This window comes from Camelus ferus, chromosome 26 (genome assembly GCF_009834535.1).
Source record: "Camelus ferus isolate YT-003-E chromosome 26, BCGSAC_Cfer_1.0, whole genome shotgun sequence".
NCBI lineage: Eukaryota > Metazoa > Chordata > Mammalia > Artiodactyla > Camelidae > Camelus > Camelus ferus.
Genome location: NC_045721.1, coordinates 23,792,834 through 23,812,241, shown reverse-complemented (window position 1 = coordinate 23,812,241; position 19,408 = coordinate 23,792,834). Strand labels below are relative to the sequence as shown.

The 19,408-nt window shown below is 52.0% G+C and overlaps 2 protein-coding genes across 3 annotated transcripts in view; one reads left to right on the top strand and one right to left on the bottom strand.

Moving 5' to 3' along the window:
- LOC116660022 overlaps positions 1-1,913 on the top strand; it is a 15,939-nt gene extending 14,026 nt beyond the window's left edge. For both annotated transcript variants that reach the window (XR_004315375.1, XM_032468502.1), the window contains one exon: positions 1,630-1,913. Coding sequence is in view for 1 of the 2 variants with exons in the window: in XM_032468502.1 (XP_032324393.1) it covers positions 1,630-1,789 (160 nt within the window). In the remaining variant the exon portion in view is untranslated. The remainder of the gene's footprint in view (positions 1-1,629) is intronic.
- The window catches only part of XKR5 (XK related 5), a 23,285-nt gene extending 3,877 nt beyond the window's left edge, over positions 1-19,408 (bottom strand). The window contains exons 1-6 of the mRNA XM_032468501.1: positions 19,318-19,408; positions 17,306-17,489; positions 10,430-10,614; positions 9,416-9,625; positions 7,746-7,915; positions 3,224-3,335 (exon numbers count right to left, since the gene is read on the bottom strand). Coding sequence (XP_032324392.1) covers positions 3,224-3,335; positions 7,746-7,915; positions 9,416-9,625; positions 10,430-10,614; positions 17,306-17,489; positions 19,318-19,375 — 919 coding nt within the window. The 5' untranslated portion in view covers positions 19,376-19,408. The remainder of the gene's footprint in view (positions 1-3,223; positions 3,336-7,745; positions 7,916-9,415; positions 9,626-10,429; positions 10,615-17,305; positions 17,490-19,317) is intronic.

The following is a 19,408-nucleotide window of genomic DNA, read 5'->3' as shown; positions in this document are numbered from 1 at the left end:
GGGATTTGGTAGAAATGCTACTTCTACTTTCAAACAGCTGGATGGATCAAATACTCAGAAATCAACCATCCACACGCCGGGTGACAGACTCCAAAGTGAGGGGAGGGGTAGGTAAGGAGTCATTTCAAAAACAAGACCCAGATATCAAGGAATTTCCATGAGCAACAGCAATACTTCCTTTGTGCACAAACATCTTAATCACATTGTTGTCAGGTTAATTTATTTTGATCAGAAGTGTTGACTACAGCAATAATTTATTTAACAGAGCGTTCCAGCAATCCTCCCACGTTATTTCCAGCTTCCTGTTGTACTGGACCAAGTGCCTGGTTTCAGGGCGCTTGTTATAAACAGTGAGTGTGAAACCTGACAAAGCCAGGGAAGCATCGACAGGGCCAGGAAATCATAGCAGTGGAGCTAGAGGAACCTCCAGACATCCCCTCGCACCCTCTCGGAGTGTCTTTGGGGGAATGCAGCCAGAATTCCCACGTGATGTGACCGTGTGTTGCCTCTGGGGGGAGGGCATGGCTCAGACCACCTCTACACATGGTTCTGAGTCCTCACAGTCAACTGTAGGCCTTACCCTACAGTGAGCCTCCCCCTCCACCCTGCACGTCCCAAGTACATGTGTTCAACGAAGACAGACTTCCCTCAAGGCCCCTGGCATGCAGGAGGTACTCAATACATGTTTGTCAGGGGGCTCAAGATGGGAGCCAGACACTTTCAAGCCTGTGCTCCTCTGACGATAATTACACCCCATCTTCCTGCAGAGGATGCTGTCCAGGGCCACCCCAGGAAGCCGGGGAGAAGGACCAGCAGGCTGGGCTCTGTCTGAGCCCCTCAGGCCTCCTGAGCCTGGGGTGCTGACCCTCGGACCTGGCCCCCCCATCCCCAAGTAAACACACAGAATGAAAATCCCTCCTCCCTGGAGCAACACTGGGCGGGGAAGCCAGCGAGGCGGCCCCCAGGAGCATCACACATTCTTGGAATGATGACCAACACTGGTTTTCTAATCGGAGGGTAAAAATATGTCAAGTAGATGGGAGGAATCGTTCTGCCTCTGACCCTGCTGTGCTCACAGAGCTCAGTTAGGCCTCCCGAGAACCGAGAAGTCCTTACGAGCTGTTCAGCCTCCCAGCTGCAACGGCCCTTCCCCCACGTGTCGAGCGCCCGGGCCCCCAGGAAGATTGCTTGGGCAGAGCCAGGAGCAGCGGACTCGGCCCTGGGAGGGAGCTGGCCGCTTCTCACCTGGGCTCCAGGGTCCTCAGCTCTACGTTTATGTGCACACTAGTGCCCTGCGTACAAATGATGATGTGGAAAAGGACAACTCAGATGTCCTTCAAGGGCCGGCAGACTGGGCCTCATCCAGACCTCGGACCCGGCCTCAGCCACAAAGGAAGGGCTGCCCTGATGAGTCTCCAGGAGACTGTGCTCAGTGAACCAAACCAGCGCCCAGAGCACATGTACCATTCCAGCCATGTGACGCAGTGGCAGTGACAAAATTATAGAAATGGAGGGCAGGTTAGGGGTCGTCGGGGATTACAGAGCAGGTGGGGGTGAGAGGAAGTGGGCGTGGTTATAAGAGTATCAGAGGGTCCTTATGGCCACTGAAATATTCTCTGTGTCTTGCAGGTCATGTCGGTATCCTGGTTCAGATGTTCTGCCTGCAGTTCTGTCAGAAGTCACCACTGCAGGGACTGGGCAGGGATGCAGGGACGTCTCCTTGTTCCTCCCTCCCTCTCCTCTCTCAATCTCTTTCATGCACAACTTTGAAAAATTTCCCTGTTCTTGACCTTAATATCTTCCATTCATCCTCCTAAATCTGTCTCCAAAGCTATCTCCTTGGTGAATTACTAGTCACACATCTCCAGTCATACTACTTGTCCTTGTGTCATTTCTTGCTTTGTGCTGTTAAAAACGTTTTCAAAAAGATTTATTGATGTAGAGTTCTCTGTATGCCTTCTTAAAACTTCAGTGATCTCAAAAAGAACAAGAAGTTTAATTTGAAAAAGGAGGGCAGACTCAGCAAGCCCTAGCGAGCCACGGCCCCTGACAGCTGAGGGAGGGGCCAGAGCCAAGGCCCAGGTGGCTTGAGGCGGCGTTTGTGAATCTGCTCTGTCCCGGGATAGTCTCTTTCTCTCCAAATGCTTGGACACTCCAGGGCATTTCCTCTCCCTGGTCAGTGCTACCCACACAGGCTAGTCCAGCCCCAGCTGCTGACTAGTAAAAGGGCCCTGCTCCCCGATAACACACTCATTCCTCGGTGTGAGGGGCCGGGGCTGTTCGTTGGCACCTCCCCTCCCACATGCCTCCTCCAGGCTGCAGGTGATGGGGTCCGGGAATGCTCTGGGGCGAGCACAGGAGCTCCAGGCCATGAGTTGCTGGACACAGCAGGGGAACCTCTGCACTGGACTGAGCTTCAGAAGCACAAGGACCAGCCTGAGACATGCAGGTGCCGTCCTGGGCAGCCACAGCAAAGGCTTGCCGAGTGAGGGCGCTGTCATTGCTGAGCCAGGACCTGCTGGGGGCCGGGTGGGGGGCAGGCTGACAGCAGGGGTGCGTCTCACTTTATTTTCCAAGTGCATGGGAGGAATTCTGCCTGGGAGCGCACATTGCTGTGTTAAATCAGGCTAGTTAACACGGTGGGTAAAGTACACACCTTGAAGTCATTCATTCATCATGAAATGTAAGTGACTATCTAAAACCACCAGGCCCTGTGCTAGACGCATGAGTTGGAGTGGCTGTGAATCCCAGCTCTGCAGCTTCCGGATGGTCCGACCCCGTGGGCGTCACTTAACTTCCTCTGTGCCTCCTAGGCTGGGGCTAGTTCAGCCCCCTCTCCTAGGGCTTTTGTTGAGTTATAGCACACGTGTGGGGTCAGGAAGACCCCTGCTTTGCTCCCTCCCCACCCATCCCTTGTTGCTGCTGTGGGAAAAGAGAGGGAGGTCATGTCCTTGACCCCTGCCCTTGCTCCAGGGAGGGCACCCCCCCAAAGAGGCAGCCCCTGCTGGCTTGTAGTTCTGACCACAGCCAAGTGAGGCAGATGAAGACTGATTCAGTTTCTTGTGCCCTGGTGGGGACGGCCTTGCAACCCACAGTGCAGGGAGCCTCCTTGGTCTCCACCAACTGCTTCTGAGTCCCGTTTCCTGCCTTTGGAGTGAGTTTATTGTAAATAAGCAGGTTGGGGTGAGGAGGGAGGGGATAGGAAGGTGACTTTGGGTCTTACCAATCAGAAATCCAGACAAGATTCCTGCTATGGCCCACAGGCTGGTCCACGACGCCCCCTGGAGAAAGTCTGTGGCCAGCAGCACAAGGAGGAAGTTCTCAAGCAGCATAATCTGTGGGACCAAAAAGAGTCACCACACCTGGTCAGGTCACATGGCCTTGGGGATGCTCCCATCCTGCAGTCCTCTGCAGCGTCCTTCAGGGCTGGGGGCTCTGACCTCTGTGCCCACCAGGGCTCCCACTGCTGACTGGGCCTCCCAGAAGCAGAGTCAGGGTCCAGTGAGCCTCTCTGGCACAGGGGGACTCTCCCTGTTCTTAGTGCAGCTCACCGAAACATCTGCAGACCTGTAAACCCCCAAGACGTGTGAGGGCACTGCTCACAAGGGTGGGGGTTTCCCTCTGGTGAGTCCGGTAGGGCTGACAGGAGACTTCTATTTCCTACTTTATATGCTTCATAGTCTCATGTTAACTGAGTGTATGTGTTTTATAATGCAAAAATTAAAAGTATCTGCAGAGCTCATGGTGACACTGAATTCTGGTAAGCCAGAGTCGCGAACTTTCATAACAACTTCAATTTTTTTCCCCAAGTATTTGCCTGTTTCAAGGTAAATTTTGCCCGAGGCCAGCAGGTGGCAGCAGGGGAGGCAGGCTTGCTGGCGGGACGGCCTTCGTCTGTGGTCCCAAATAGTGGCCGCTCTCACAGCTAGGTGGGCGTATGAATTTGCTTTCCAGTTGTTAAATATAAACAGGTATTTCTTTAAGTAAACAAACTGGATGTAATTCAAAGATAATATATTTAAATACTGTATATAAGACATTAAAAAAAAACCCCGAAACTAATATGATTATGTTAAAAGTCTTCAAAGGTTTGCCACAGCCACTCACTGGCATTATTTTACTCTAGAAAGGTCAAATAAGGGGACAGTAAAAAATGGCACTAGGGGCTGCTTAGAAATCCTAAGAATCCCCTCCCCCCACACCTTAGGCTCTGGACAGCTGTGTTCCAAGGGTTCAGCAGGCGTTTCGGCGCTACACAGCACTGCCCGTCAGCCCAGTCCGCTAAACCTGGAGGCGTTCCCTCTCTGCTTAAATCACCCACATCTCATCAGCCGTCTGGTCCTGTTGAGTCAAACGCTTAAAGTTTGTTTCAGATCTATTGCCTTGTTCCCGTCCTTACTGCCATTTCATGGTTCTGAACCCGTTACTTCCTGTCAGGGTCTGACTGTCGCCTCTGTCTTCACTCTCCCGCTGCAGTCTCTCCTCCATGCTGTTGTTAGGGTGACCTGTCTCACCTGCAGAGCAGACCTTGTTGCCTGCCTTAACGCACCTCGGGATAGCCCCACCTCCACGCTGGTGGTGAGGCCACTCCTTGACGATGCAGGTGTCCTGTTGACAATATGTCCGATTCTGCCACCCAGAGCCCTCTTCCGGCAGGCTGACCTCACAAGCACCGTGACAACTGATGTCATGGGTCAACTTGACTGGGTTAAAGGAGGGCCGGATAGCTGGTAAGAGTGTGTCTGGGTGTGTCTGTGAGGGTGTCTCAGGAAGAGACTAGCACTTGAACCAGTAGACTGAGTAAATATGGTCACCTTCACCGATGCAGGTGGGCTTCGTCCAGTCTGCGGAGGGTCCTCATGGAACAAAAAAGTAGAGGAGGAGGGATTTCTCTTTCTCTCTGCCTGTGCTGAGACGTCCATTTTCTGTCCTTGGACGCCGGAGCCCCTCGTTCTTAGTCCTTTGGACTTGGACTGAATCACCACTGGCTTTCCTGGTTCTCCGGCTTGTGGAAGGCAGACCCCCGTAACTGCCTGAGTGAATTCCTGCAATAAACCTCCTCTTCCATATCTGTGTGCATCATCCTATTGGTCCTGTGTCCCTGGAGAACCCTGACAAATGCAGTGACGCTCCACTGATGCAGACTCTCTTCTTGACCAGACTTGACTCAGACAGGCTCCTCCAAGCCCTCTTCTCGACGAGGCCTCAGCCTTGGCGTATACAAACTGTAGACTCGTAGCAGAGATGATTTCGTCCACCTCTCCCACGTTGAGAGCCCTGAACAAACACAAACGTAGTTTCTGACAGCTCCAAGGCAGCGTCCCTAGGGCAATGGCCTGGCCTCACTTAAGCTCCTGCCTAAGAAAGCTCCATGCTGCCGGGTGCACTTGGTTTATTCTGGCCGCAATCTGGTGATAGGTTGATAGGCCCTGAGCCCCTTCTCAGGGGCAGTTACTTTAGAAAGCGTGCAATTATAAATCCCTTCTCGGCCCCTTGGAAATCTATCACCCAGCGCCGTCTTCTCCAGGACCTGAGAGCTGTCTCTGAAACACAAACCAAGGGGGCAAGTCTCTCTCTCCTGGCGCTAAGGTGCGTGAGCACTGCCTTCGGTCATGAAGATGGGGGAAGTGTGTTTGTGCTCCTGAAAAGTGCCAGTTTGCGAGCCAGACGCTGCAGTCACATCAAGCACCCTGTTCACTCCCCACTCTGCTCTAGCCCCCCTGTTCCCCACCTCCGTTCTCCCTTTAAAATCTGCAGTCACCTCTGCACAAATTGAGGGCGGGGTCAGTCCACGCTGGACCCCCTTTCCCTGCTGCAACTGACTTAGTAAAATCTGTTATCACTGCCTTTAACTGGTGTCCGGGTTTGTCTGGGTACTGTCCACATCTCCTTTCCTGTGGCCTCCCCCATCCTCCGTGGTCTTCATTTTGCTTCATCAGCTCTGCCTGAAGTGCCCCTCTGCACCCCCCACCCCATCTCCTCTTCCGGCCAACCGTCCTGTCCCTCAGGACCCAGCTCCAGTGTCACAGCTGCAAAGTCTTCCCCGATTTTCCCAGGCCCTGCTCCTCCGTCAGCCTCTTGAATTCCTCTGGGGTTTGATAACACCATTTCTCCAGTCACGGGGGTTGCATTCTTGTGCTGTGTCCCTGCGGCCTCTGAGCCTGGACCTTCTCACACTCTGGTGTCTGGGACATTTCTCGCACGTGCAGGAAGCTGTCTGTGCCTCTTTATGTGAATAATCAGTGACGGTGGAGGAGGCTCGGCCGGGCTCTCTGACATTCACAAGTGATGGGGGCTGGTTCCCACCTCTGAAGAGGAGCAGTGAGCACAGGGGAGCACTTCCCAAATAGGCTGCATCAGCACCACTGGACCCTGCTCCCAGACCCGGACTCCAGGCCTCACTCAGACCTGTGGGATCAGAATCGCCGATGAGGCATCTGGCATCTTTAGAAGACCTCCCTGAGTGTCCCTGACAGCCAGCCATGCTGAAGGGTGGCTGCACAGAGGCCCCCGAGGCCCCTTCCCACTTGTCCAGCTGTGGTGGCTATGGGCTCAGCCTGTGGCGTTAGACCAACTGGATTTGAATCCTGCCTCTGACTGAGGAGCTGCCTGACCTTCAGCAGGTTACTTAACCTCTGTGTGCCTCAGTTTCTGCATCTGTAAAATGGGCTGCATCCCATTGCCTTCTGTGAGAAACAAGTGAGCTTAGAACAGTGTCTGGTGCATGACAATCCTGCCCCAAATGTCAGCTGTTACAGGTGATCTACTAGGATTTTCTGGACCAGAAGATGAGGAAAGGAAGGCATAGGAGGGTGGGAACAAGTCCTAGTGCAGAACCTTGACAAATAGAAATGCTTCATGCGTTTGTTGAATGAATCAAGGAAAGAAGGACTCCAGAAGTTACTGCTTTGGCCCGGGGACACGTGTGCCCTCATATAAGCAAAACCATTCCTCATTAAAAAACAGAGCTACTATAAGCAGCCACCAAGCCCATCTTCCTTAGAAAGTGTATTCTGTGGTCTTTTTGCTTCTGAGGCAAAAAAAAAAAAAAAAAAAGTAGCATTAACACTTTCTTTGCTAATAGAACACAATTTACCCCAAAGGAGTAACTTTCTTTTGGGGTCAGGGCTCATGCATCAACACCAGGGAAGGTGCCTGTCATTTATTTTTTTAAAATAATTTAGCTCTCAGAGTACCCCACAGCCAGCATGTCCCAGGCACCAGGCTCTGCTTTGCTCTTGTCACCTGTCATTCCCAGCAACAGCTGTTTGGCAGATGAGAGCACTGGGGAAAAGTCTGGAGCTGTCCCTCCCACGAAGCTCATGAGGAAGAAATCCTGCATCACACCTCAGATGCTGGAGCTGAAACCCATGTTCTCCCTGCTTGGCTGAGCGTTTGAGGTCTGGGCTGCAGGGCCATGCCCTCCACCCGGTCAGTGGCCTGACCTACTATATATATATATACATAAACCCATATATGTATATGTATATATATATATATATACAACAGATAAACAGCAAGGTCCCACTGTATAGCATGAGGAACTATATGCAACACCTTGTAATGGCCTGTAATGAAAATAAGAAAAGGAATATATATATATATACACACACACATATATATATATTATATATAATAGAATCACTATGCTGTACACCATAAATTAACACAATATTGTAAACGACTATACTTCAATAAAAAATAATAAATGGAAAAAAAAAAAGAAACCCGTCATCACCACTTGCCATGTAGAACGTGGCCATCCTGTTTCTGGAAGGGCTGTCCCAGAAGTCGAGGTAGCAGAGGATGTACACGGCCCCCACAAGCAGGTTGAACAGCCTCCAGTGCCAGGTGCCGTCCACGATGTCACTCTGCTGAGCCACAAGCCAGAATGTCATCACCAGCCAGTGGGCACCTGGAAGGGGAGGCCTTGGAGGTCAGGGTCCTCGGTGCAGGAAGACGGGCAGGGGGTGGGGCAAGGATGCGGAAACCCAGGACCCGTCACCGTCTTCTCTGTTATGACTACATCTGACTCCGAGGGGTTGGTGAAAACCCAGAAGAGATTCAGGGGGCACAGGAAACCAACACTTAATTTTGGCACATAGTATCTCATTTGGTCCTCACAACAGGTAGCTGACCTAACAGGGAGGCGCGTAGACCAGCTTCGGTAACACTTACCAAATATTCTGTGCTTATGACCACTTAGCTCCAGAATGTGTTTAAGGAAGCAGTTACGAAACTGGTGACCCACTATTTTTAAGTCGCTGCTTTAAGGGCTAAAACCCTCCACATGCAAAGAAAACATCTGCAGCAGCCCAGCTGTAATATTTATGTCTGTATTAAAGAGGAATAATATAGTTGGGTTTGAACCAGTTTTTTTAAATGAATTTTTAAAAAGCTAATCTCTTTAGGAATACAATTTCTTTCAAAAATTTCTCTTTTCTGCCAATAAGTGTATCAATGCTTGCTTTAGGTTCAAACCTAAGTATTTCGTGGTGCCTCCAGTTCTCTTTAAACAGAATACACTGTTCCTTTGTGTAGACCATATTCTCTGGGGACCGGGAGAGGTCCCCTCCAAGCACCCTGCTTAGTCAGACTCCCTGTCATCACTGGTTAAATCAGGTTCGGCTAGACTGAGGGCTGAGGGAGGGTTTGGGTTCAGTGGAGCTGTCCTGTTTGAAACAGAGAAAATAGCCAAAGTTTGGCATGTGAGTAAAACAGAGGGCTTTTGGAGTCTATGAGCAACAGCATCGTACGTACTGTAGGTTTTTGTCCTGGGCCAGGGCAGGTGGGACCCTGTGCCTCTCTCCGTTTGGGTGACAGCTTCACTAAAGATTTCAGCCCATGATACAGAATGTGCAGCCCTCACAGCAGCTGAAGTCGTGCTCTGGAGCTGGCTGGTCCTTTGAGGGCTGGGCCAGCTCAGCTGTGGGAGCGTATCTCCAAAGAGAGCCCCCGCAGCTCCCATCCTGGACACTCATGGAATTGGGTCGGTTCCTCCACGTTCTTGAGCCTGGGCCGCCTGAGAATGCTGTGCTGGGTAGGACACAGCAGAAGCCATACTGATCCAGAGCTGGGCCAGCAATGAGAGGACTGGCAGTCTGCACCCGCTTTCTGTGGGAATTGTCAGCTGCTACATCTGACTCCAGATGGCTTTGCTGAAGAGAAAGGGTGGAGAAGCCCTGGGTGCCAGACGTCTGAACGGCCAGTCTGGTGGAACCTCCCTCTGAATCCAGACACCTGTGGGCCCGCTGCAACAGTGTGAGGCCCGCCCTCCCAGGCAAGAGCGCCCGGACGGAGCCTGGCCAGCTTTCAGAATCAGGGATATTGATCACAAATGGTTCTTTTGAAGGAATCAAGTTGTGGGGTGGCTCACCACACAGCAGTAGACACTCGGAACACAAGCACAGCTTACCTCCGACAACCAGAACCCAGAGGTGGTAAGCTCTGAAGAACAGAACCAGACTCAGGACGCGGGATCCCAACATGCCCATCCTCCAGAGCTGCTGGCAGCCGAGGGCCGTCCAGGACATGGAGAGGCGGCCTGGCTTCATGGAGCCCAGGAGGCGGGTGTAGCACACCAGGGCCCAGGACAGCGCCAACCAGGAGCACAGGACACTCAGCCCTGGGAGGGAAGGGACAACAGTGGTGTTTACAGGACGCCTAGCCTCTTCGTAAAATCTGACTTCACAGAGGGCACCATCACCTCTGTGCAAACACGCACGTCTGCCTGTGCTCAGGAGAACAAGGCTGGGCAGGAGAGTGTCCTCTGCACAACACACGGGCCCCTTCCCCAGCCGGTGGGCTGGGCTCCCCTGTGGTCGCCCTTTGAGAAAAGCTTCCAAGTCATGGCTCCTTCAGTCCTTTGGTTTATGATGAAGCAGATCCTAAAGGCTCTGAACCTGGTGTTCCATCCTGAATGTACTTGCCCTCCACCCCACACGAAGGAGGTTTAATCAAGGAAATAAGACCAGGACAGCCAATGGTGTCAGGCGGTAGGAGAGAGCCTGTGCCCCGGATTGAGTGCCAGCGGGAGACGCACGCTTGCTGGGCCTCACTTGTTCTGTTTCTACGGCTCTTGAGGCCTGAGCCTCTGGCCGCGCTGAGTTGGTCCCCCTGAAAAACGGACACACTGATCTCACTGAGTGGCAGCATGTGGTACCTTCCCAAGGTGCCTTCAGGTAATGTGACTATCTGCAATTTCTGTCTCAGGGACTGACCCCCATGGAGGAAGCTAACTCCTTGGGAACTCATCGCCCCAAACAAAAGCCAGTATTAACCATCATCTTCTGTACTATAGTGAACTTGGGCTGCCCTAATTCTCCCTAACAGGGGAAATCTTAGATGGCTGGTCTTGGCTAAATAAGGCATTGGTTTCTGTCCGCTGGGAGAAGTTGGGCAGTCTGTGGTTAGTGTGGACGTTACTCACCTGGCACGGTATCGGTGAAGTCCGAGGCGAGGAAAACATATGTTTGAAGGAGCAGGTGGGGCCCGACCTGAAGCAGAGCCTCCAAGAGGCGCAGGGCTGACAGGTCGGCCTCCTGTAGCAACAGCTGGCCCCGGCCGGAGGCTTCCCCTTCTCTCGATGGAACAGTGGACACGGCGTCCCAGTGCCTGGAGCGGGGAGGGCGCTGGGACTCAGAACCACACTGTGACAGCTCAAATAAGACCCCCCTTTTCAGATAGCATTCTGGGGATGAACCCATCACCTCTCCACACTGGAGCCCCTGAGCTCTGACTCCAGGCTGAAGACAGAGCTTCTAATCCAAATGCTGCAGCAGGTAACCCTGCCCAGCAAGGCCTGGCCAGTGGACCACACTGTGCACGTGTGGGAAGGGAGGGGCGTCAGGAGCCTGAACCAGACAGGCTTGCTGAGGGCTCTCTCTGAGTCCTGCAAAGTTTGGGGCTAACCCTGAACCCCTCCCCCACTCCAGAGCCTCTTGGGATGGGAATTAATTTGCTCGATAAATGTGTGTTGCTAGGTACACTGTCATCCTTGCTTTAGCCCATAAGGAGGTGAGAAAACTCATCCTCGTCCTCACAGAGTGTAGAACCTCGTGTGCCTCTGAAAGCAGGACAGGCCGAGAGCAGCACAGAGAAGGAGAGGGGGAGTGGCTGGGGCCTGGCAAGACCCAGGTGGCTGGCACAGGAGGGGAGGGAGGGCTGAGGGGGCCCAGGAGGTACACCAGGGCCCTGAACTGCAGGTTATGGGGCCTGGATTTTGCTCTGGAAAGCTGAATTTGGCAGAGATATGTATGTTGTGTTTGGGGTACCGGATGAGTGTGTATGTGTGTGTATTAGAGACTGAACATAGTCCCCCAGATTCGTATGTTGAAGCCCTGACCCTGTGTGATGGTTCTCGGAGGTGGGCACTTTGGGAGCTGATGAGTTAGATGAGGTCACGAGGGTGGGGCCCCCATGATGGGATTAGTGCCCTTATAAGAAGAGGGGGGAGACCAGAGGTCCTTCTCTGCTCACATGCACCAAGAAGGACACAGCAAGAAGGTGGCCGTCTGCAAGCCCTGAAGAGAGACCTCCCCAGGAACCCCATCTGCGGGCACCTTGACCTTGGAGCTCCCAGCTTCCAGAACTGTGGGGAAATAAATGTCTGTTGTAAGCTGCCCAGTCTGTGGTATCTTGTTATCTCAGCCTGGAGTAAGACTGTGTGTGTGTGTGCTTAGTGAAGAAAGGAAAATCAGGAAGAAACTAATATTATAATTCCAGCAATAATCAATGAATAAAAACTAATGAAGTTTAAGTTGGAGGAGCATTATGGGTGGAAAGGAAGGTGCAGGTGAGGGAAATATTGGGGGAAGGTTAGGACCTGGTGACTGATAAGGGAGGGTGAGGGAGGGTAACCGATGGCTCTGGGGCTTCAAGAGTGAACGACTTGGAAATGGTGATGCTGCTGGCAGAAATAAGCCAGTGTTAAAACCATGGGGCTGCCGGACTGGCTGGGGTTATGACTGTCCTCCGAGGTGAGGATTTGAGGACTGCGGGACACAAAGAGAGAGTTCTGGAGCTACCACTGATGAACTCGGACTCGGGAACAGGGAGACAGCAGGGACCAGGGGACCAGAGGAGACCGTGGGAACAGGACCCTGGGGACTGTTCTCACTGAGGGGCCTGGACGAGGAGAAGCCAGCAGAAAGCTTGGAGGAGAGGAGCAGGAAGTGAGGAGGGCAGAGCACCCTCCGAGAAGGATGGCCGACATCCCGGGCAGAAACCAGGCAGCAGCAGACGTGTAACAGGAGGCTGCCGGGATTGGGGGTGGCCAGTTGCCATGCAGCCTTCTCATCGGGAGGCAAAGCTTGCCCTGCTGGCCAGCAGGAAGGGCGGGCATCGTCGTGGGGTCTGCAAGACTGGGCTGCCCGACCACCGGGACACACCAGCTCCCCAAGGAGGGCCCACCTTCCTTGTGCCCAGGAAAAGGAGTCAGCGCAAGAGAAAGAAATTAGGAAGTGTTCCTGCTTCACTCTCCGTCCCATGAAGCCACCCTAGAAACCCTTCCTGACACTCCCATCTCATGAGAGCCACCGGAGGGGCTGTGGGGCCCCATCCCTTGCCACCTTGAGAATTGTGCCTGTATAAAAACGACACGACTCCCTGGGGACACTCGAGTGCTGGGGACTTCTGGTTTTTGCAGCAGTTTCCCCCTTTTCCACCCATGTGTCCCCCGGGTCCACTCATGAGCAGGAAGAAGGTGGTCACAACACCCACCTGCAGCAGGAGCAGGAGTGCCCCCCTAGTCCAGGTGGGGTCGAGAACTTCTGTCCAAGTGGAGGAAAACTGGAACTCATTTCAATTTACTGACTCCTGAATCAGAGCTTGAAGCACCTTTCAAGTCCCTTGAGACACCCACTCCCTCTGATCTGCAGCCAACATTTCTACGGCAGCCAAAGCAGAGGGGGTCCTCTTTGAAATGGCTTTATTCGCGGTATGGAGGGCCCAGGAAAGGAGCTTGAGAAAAACAGTTTTCCTCTTTCATGATTTGGAATCCTGGAGGGAACCGATTTCTTACTGAGTCTTTGAAGCCATGATCTCTGACCCAAACATAATGTTAAGAAAAAGCATATGGAGCCAAACATGGGAGCTTCCCTTTTGGTCTGGAATCCTGGGGACAGACTGGTCCCCTTCCTTCCCTCCCCACCACCTCCATTCATTCAATAAGCATCCTTATTGGGCTGCTCCCACCTGCTGGAGGCGGCAGAAAGCGCAAACGAAATGAAGGAAGTCCCCCAGGAGCCCAAGATTCAGTTGTGGATAGAAAGCCATATGCACGTGTAAAGTTTTAAGTAGGAAGAAAAACGTGACAAAATGAGAAGGGTGGGAGGGGTCTGAGGAGAGAGGACGCCAGGTCAGGTAAAGGAGGGATGGGCAAGCTTAGGACGGAGATGAAGCCTCAGGGAGCGTGTGTGGGGTCAGCGGGGCAGGAGGTGGTCTGGTCTGGGGCTGGACAGCAGAGGCCTCTTCTGGTCCAGCTGAGGAGCTAGGCTTCCCTCTGGGAGACGGAGAACCAGTGGGAATGCGATTCATCTGGTTTTCTGAACCGGGTTTCTGGACCCGTTGCAGGGAAGGAACTCAGGCTGGGATCACTGGAAAGCTGGTGGGTTGGGGGGAATCCAAGTGAAAGCTGAGGCACGGTGGGTGCAGGAAGTGGGAACGCCTGGATCACCAGCTCCCATCAAATTCTGGCGAGATCTGTCCTCGTGGCTGCTGCCTCTGTCCGGGTCCACATCCTTCCGGGTCCTCAGCAGCTCCCGCCCAGATCTCTGGCTGCTGGCCTGGTCCTTGGACCCTCCTTCTCTTCTATGTCCTTCACTGTCCCACAGCCATCTCTCTAAGGGCCTCATTTCACCAGGGTATTCCTTTACTTAAACCTTTCCAGTGGGTCTCAAACCCCTTACCTAGTGGACAAATTCCCTCATGGTCCAGCCTAGTCTGTCTTAGCCCACATTGCTCTCATCCTGAAAATCTTTCCCCTGCGCTCACAGGACAATAAATTTCTAGTGTTCCCAAAACACCATTTCTGGCACTTCTTTCTGCCTCTGCAACAGCTGTTGCTGTTTTCTGGGTCGAAAGTTCTTCCTCCTCCCATGTGAATTAAAATCCACTTCATCCTTCAGCCCTCACGCAAGGGCTTCTGTGCCTGGGTGGTGGTTCCAAACAGTGGCAGCATCAGAGTCACGAAGAGGGCTGTCCAATGACAGGGTGCTGGGCTGCAGCCCAGAATTTCTGATGTGTTTGGAGAACTAGGAGAAGTTTGCCGTGATGTGATGTGGGTCCAGGTGCAGCTCGAGCATTTGCGTTTTTAATGAATTCCGCGTGGTGAAGATATCGCTGGTCCAGGGATGCACTGTGGCAATCCTCCAGTTTCCAGCATCCCGTGAACATCTTTTTGTTCTTCTGATACAGCTTTGCCCCCAATTTGGCCTCAGACAGTGTCTTAACCACGTGTGTCCCTAGCGCCTTTGGTGACACACAGGTTAGTGAATGTGAACAAATAGATACCGAACATATTAAGCCGTGCTGATGGTGCTCTGAGATACCTAGTTGCCCTACGGCAGCGTGAACTGAAAATTGACTTTGTTAACACGTTAATTAAACTAACTTCGGTCTTCGGAATGAAGTTTCTCAGCAAGCTCTAATCCCTTTTCATGAACAGCTTAAATAAAAAACCAGACTTTCCCACCTCAGCTGGAATAGTCTATCATAGACCCGCAAGGTGAAGAATGGTGATCCTTCTCTCCATCTGAACGCTTTCTGGCAATGTGAAAGCTGAGACAGCGAACAGTTGAGGTTTCCGCTATGGCTGTACTTTTTTTTTTTTTCCAGTTCTTTTTATTGTGGTAAATAAAATGCACATAACATACAACTTAACCATCTTAACTATTTTATGTGTACAGTTTAGTGGTATTAATAATTTAAATTTAATAACATAATTTAATAGATTATTAACGCTTTGCAGTAATTCATAATGTTGTGCAATCATCACCACCATCCGTCTCCATAACGCTTTTCAACTTGTAAAACTAAAACTCGGTCCCCATTAAACAGTAACTCGCCGCCCCTTCCTCCCCTGGCCCTTGGCAACCACCATTCTACTTTCTGTCTCAATGATTCTGGCTACTCTTAAGGACCTCATATAAGTGGAATCATACAGCATCTGTCTTACTGCATGCTTATTGCATCATGTCCTCAAGATTCATCCATGTGGTAGCACATAACAGAATGTCCTTTTTAAAGGCTACATAATATTTCATTGTACATGTATACCACATTTCGTTTATTCATTCACCTGTCAATAGACATTTGTGTTGCTTCACGTTTTGGCTATTGTGAGTAATGCTGTTACGAACATGGGTATACAGACATCTTCAAGACTCTGCTTTCAGTCTGTTTGGATATATACCCAGAAGTGGAATTGTTGGATTATATGATAATTCTATGTGTAATTTTTTCCAGGAAACAACATATTCTTTCCCACAGAGGCTGCACCATTTTACATTTCTACCCACAGTGCACAAGGGGTCCAGTTTCTCCACATCCTTGCCAACACTTGTTGTTTTCTGGTTTTCTTTGATAGTAGCCATCCCAGTGGGTGTGAGGTGGTATCTCACTGTGGTTTTGATTTGCATTTCCTGGATGGTTCGTGGTGTTGAGCATCTACTCATGTGCTTATTGATAGGGCTGAATTTTACAAACTTTTAAATATTACATTTACACCCATCTATAGGAAGCTTGCCTTACATATCCTTAAAGCTCACCTCAGCTTTCCCTTTGAGAACTTTTAGCTTTCACTAAAGAAAAACTTCCAAGACACATGCTGAGGATGTGATGCGTTCTGTATTCTTCTGCCGTCCCATGCTGTTTTCAAATGGATTTATAGGCTTACAATTTTTTTTAATGTTGGTAACATATAGCATTAGAGTGAAAGTATAAAAACAAACTAGGAAAAAGTAAGTGACTTTGTTTAGACAAGTGGTCACTAAATCAGTCTTGAACAGTCACTTAACCTTAATATAGTCCGTGTTATTTGGAATTTAAAAAGGAATACATTAATGTTCTAAGGCCTTGCATTTTTTATAAGCTATTTCACCTCACAAGGTTTGTGTTTTATTTGGTTTTTCTGATATTAAGTGGATTCTGCGTTCTGTTATGAAGTCACTTAAAGTGATCCCTTTTAAAATGCTGTTTGGGATTGTGCAAAGAGAATTGGCTCCTCCTACAGGCACTTTAGCTGAATTGCAGTTTGCTCAAAGGCTGCTTTTCGGGCGCTGATTGGGAATCAGTCTTGCAAAATTCTATGAGGATTTGCTTAAAGACACTCTATTACCCAGTGTTTTCTTCGTGAGAGCCCAATATGCTGGTTCCAGAATGAGGAACAGATTTCTTGTTTTCTGCTTTAAGTTTCAAAGCTTTCTTCTAAGGAAGTAGATTTCCATTTATTTGCTTCATTTTTAATTTCAGAAACACTGCAAACCGTGTAGCTTCTTATGCCTGCACTGACTGTTCCAGAACTCAGAGTTACCTTGTGGTTCACCTTGAATAATTGTGTATTTTGTCTTTATCATCTTTTCCAACATTTCCTGACTTTTCTCACTTCTTTTTTGTTTGTTTCTTTCTTTTTTTTTTTGTCCTTTAAAATTATATGTTTAGTCACCTTAACTTTTTTTAAAATAAGAAGAGATATGGACAGCTAGTTGTTTTTCCTAATTTCTAATTTTCATGTCTCTCTTCACTAACCATTTTAGTTTCCTAATACATTTCACATTCATTGCATCATTTGAGAGGTTTCCCAGTGAAAACAATACCTTATCTGCAGTGGTGGACCACAGGTGAGCTTGCTGAGCACTCGGCCCATCCCGTTTATGGAAAAAATTAGCTCTGGCACCCAAATGGCTTCTTTTTGCAATATAAGCTTGTTACAGATGTTACCAGGCCGATTCCACTGCTGAGCCTGTGGTTAAGCCTGTGCCACCTTCCTGGACTGAGGAAGCAGGCGTTTACATGGAATGGTTGACCAATGAATTGAAACAAGAGCAAGACAGAATTTTGCCCAAGTCAAGAAAAGGTTTGTGAAGGGTTACACCTTTTTCTAGAAGGAGCCCCTGATGATGCTCAAGAAAGTACAGGCTGGGCGAGGGGACCAAGATCAGAGCAAAGATTCAAAGAGTTGGCTTCAAATATTCTCCCAACCCTGCACTTCTGTGCCCCTTAGGATGGAATACACATAGGCAGAAGAACCGCCCTGTTGCACGTACAAAATCACGCTTCGGGGGTGAAAGGGGCTGCCTGTTCTTACCGCTTCCACACGCCAAGCTGTAGGAGGTGCAGCACCGCCAGCAAGCCGTGACCTTGATGTCCATCTTCTCGGAACCACAGATAGCTCAGGCCCTGGACCAAGAAGCCAGGCAGTAGCGCGGAAAGGGTCAGCCAGCCCCAGAGGAGCCGGCCTGCGGTGAAGTAGTAAACCATGGTGCAGAGGCCTGGGGACGAAAGAGGAAGCCCGAGACCATTAGTGGGAAGCTGGGGGGTGCCTGGGTGACCAGCCAACACTGCCTCCCGCCCCTACGGCCAGCAGGGCTGTCTGCTGGACCCAGCGCCTGAGCTGGCAGAGCCAGCAGGCAGTCTAGACGGGAGTGAGGCTGAAAGTGCCAGAGCTTCCAAAGGATCCCAGATACCAGACACCGTGGTCGTGTAGAGGGACTGTTGGATCACCCAGGACAGCATGCACAGCAACCACCTGTTACTTAGTATGTGCTCAGAACTGTTAAACCTCCTGTCGGGGGACTGCTTCTTCATTTATTTTATTTTTGAGAATTGTAGGATACGGTAAGAGAGGAAAGAGTCTGACAAATCTAGGTTAGGATCTGCACTCCCTAATGACAACAGAGGTGAGTGGTTGCATCTGTCCAGTACTGAGATTCACAGGGATCGTTTCTCTTGACTGTTGCTTGGGTTTTCCCATGTTAGAGTTTAAAATGGATGTACCGGCACATAAAGCTGTGATCAGTAGCAGGAGAGCGCCGCCCCAGGTACACACAGGAACCCTGCAGCTCTGCGCGGAGGAGCCAGGGCCTGCACAGCCATTCCTCCTTGCTCTCATCACCCAGGCAACACACGGCAAACCAGGGCCCTCAGGCACAGAAAGCCTCTGGGGGAGTCACTGCCCTGCCCACTCTGAGGCATGCTGAGGCCCCGTGCCGTTCCCGGTTGGGGCTGGGTAGGAGGGGCCGACGGCCGCAGGACCACCTGGGCTGGGTGCTGAGACCTGGGGGTCCTGTCTTGTCTTGGCCCTGCTCGGTGGGGGCGCCGGACAGGGAGCTTTGGAGGGAGCTCACTCTGGCGACTCCTCTGTGCGCCTTTGAAATCTCACGGCGGGAGTGTCCAGGGGGACCCAAAGGAACTACTGTTCACACCAGGAACCCCGCCAACACGGGGGCGACAAGTCTCTCGCAGCCGCAAAGTTCAGAGCCAGCCGCCCCGCCCCAGGGTCCTCAAGTGCGTGCGTGCTGAGGAGGGGTGCGCAGCCCTGGGGGTCCAGCTGCTGGGGCCGCATTAAATCCACCTCGCTACCCTGGACCCGTGGGGATCGCGCGAAGGAAGGCGCGTCTGCAGGGGGCCCGGCGGAAGTGGGAGGAGATCTCTGCTCCGGCACCGAAGGAGTTACAAGTTCAAACTGAAAAGGCGCTTAAAGGCTTTGCCATCTTGCTCCGCCTCGGCTGGCGAGACCGCGCTCCCCGCAGGGCCAGGGTGTCCCCAGCCAGCAGCAGCCTGCCTGGGTCTGAACAGCCCTACAGAGCTCCGCCGAAGCCGAGCCCCGTCCCGCCCGAACCCGGCCCCCGAGCGGCTTCCCCCGCCGCTGAGACCCCCCAGGCCGGCAGGGTGGCATGAAGAGCAGGGCGCACCGGGGCCCGCATTCAGCACCTCTGGCACCTGCGGCACTTTGCCGAGTTCAGGAGGCCTTTATGGAGGGAAGGGCGGGATACACGAGCCCAGGTTCCCGGAGAGGATCACGCATCCGCGGGGGAAATCGTGCATCCGCAGGGGAGGGGGTCTCATGCACGGAGGAGGGAGACCATGCATCCTCGAGGGAATCACGCATCCACGGTGGATCATGCATTCGCGGGGATCCACTAAGGACTGCGCGGGTTGGGGGCCACCGTGCGTGCCTTGGCGCGCAGGGCTGGCCGCAGGCTGGGGCAGGCTGCCGCCATGGCCGGGGTGGTGTGTGGGTCCCCGGCGTCAGGATGGATTGGGGTGTCGGAGAGGTGGGCATGGCAGGCGCCCAGCCTCGGATTGCCCCGCACTCACGCGCGCTCTGCTCGGCCGCCAGCAGCAGGGCGGAGAGGCCCAGGACCCCCGCGTGCATCCTCCGCGCCGGCCCCGAGGCCCGCGCCTCGCG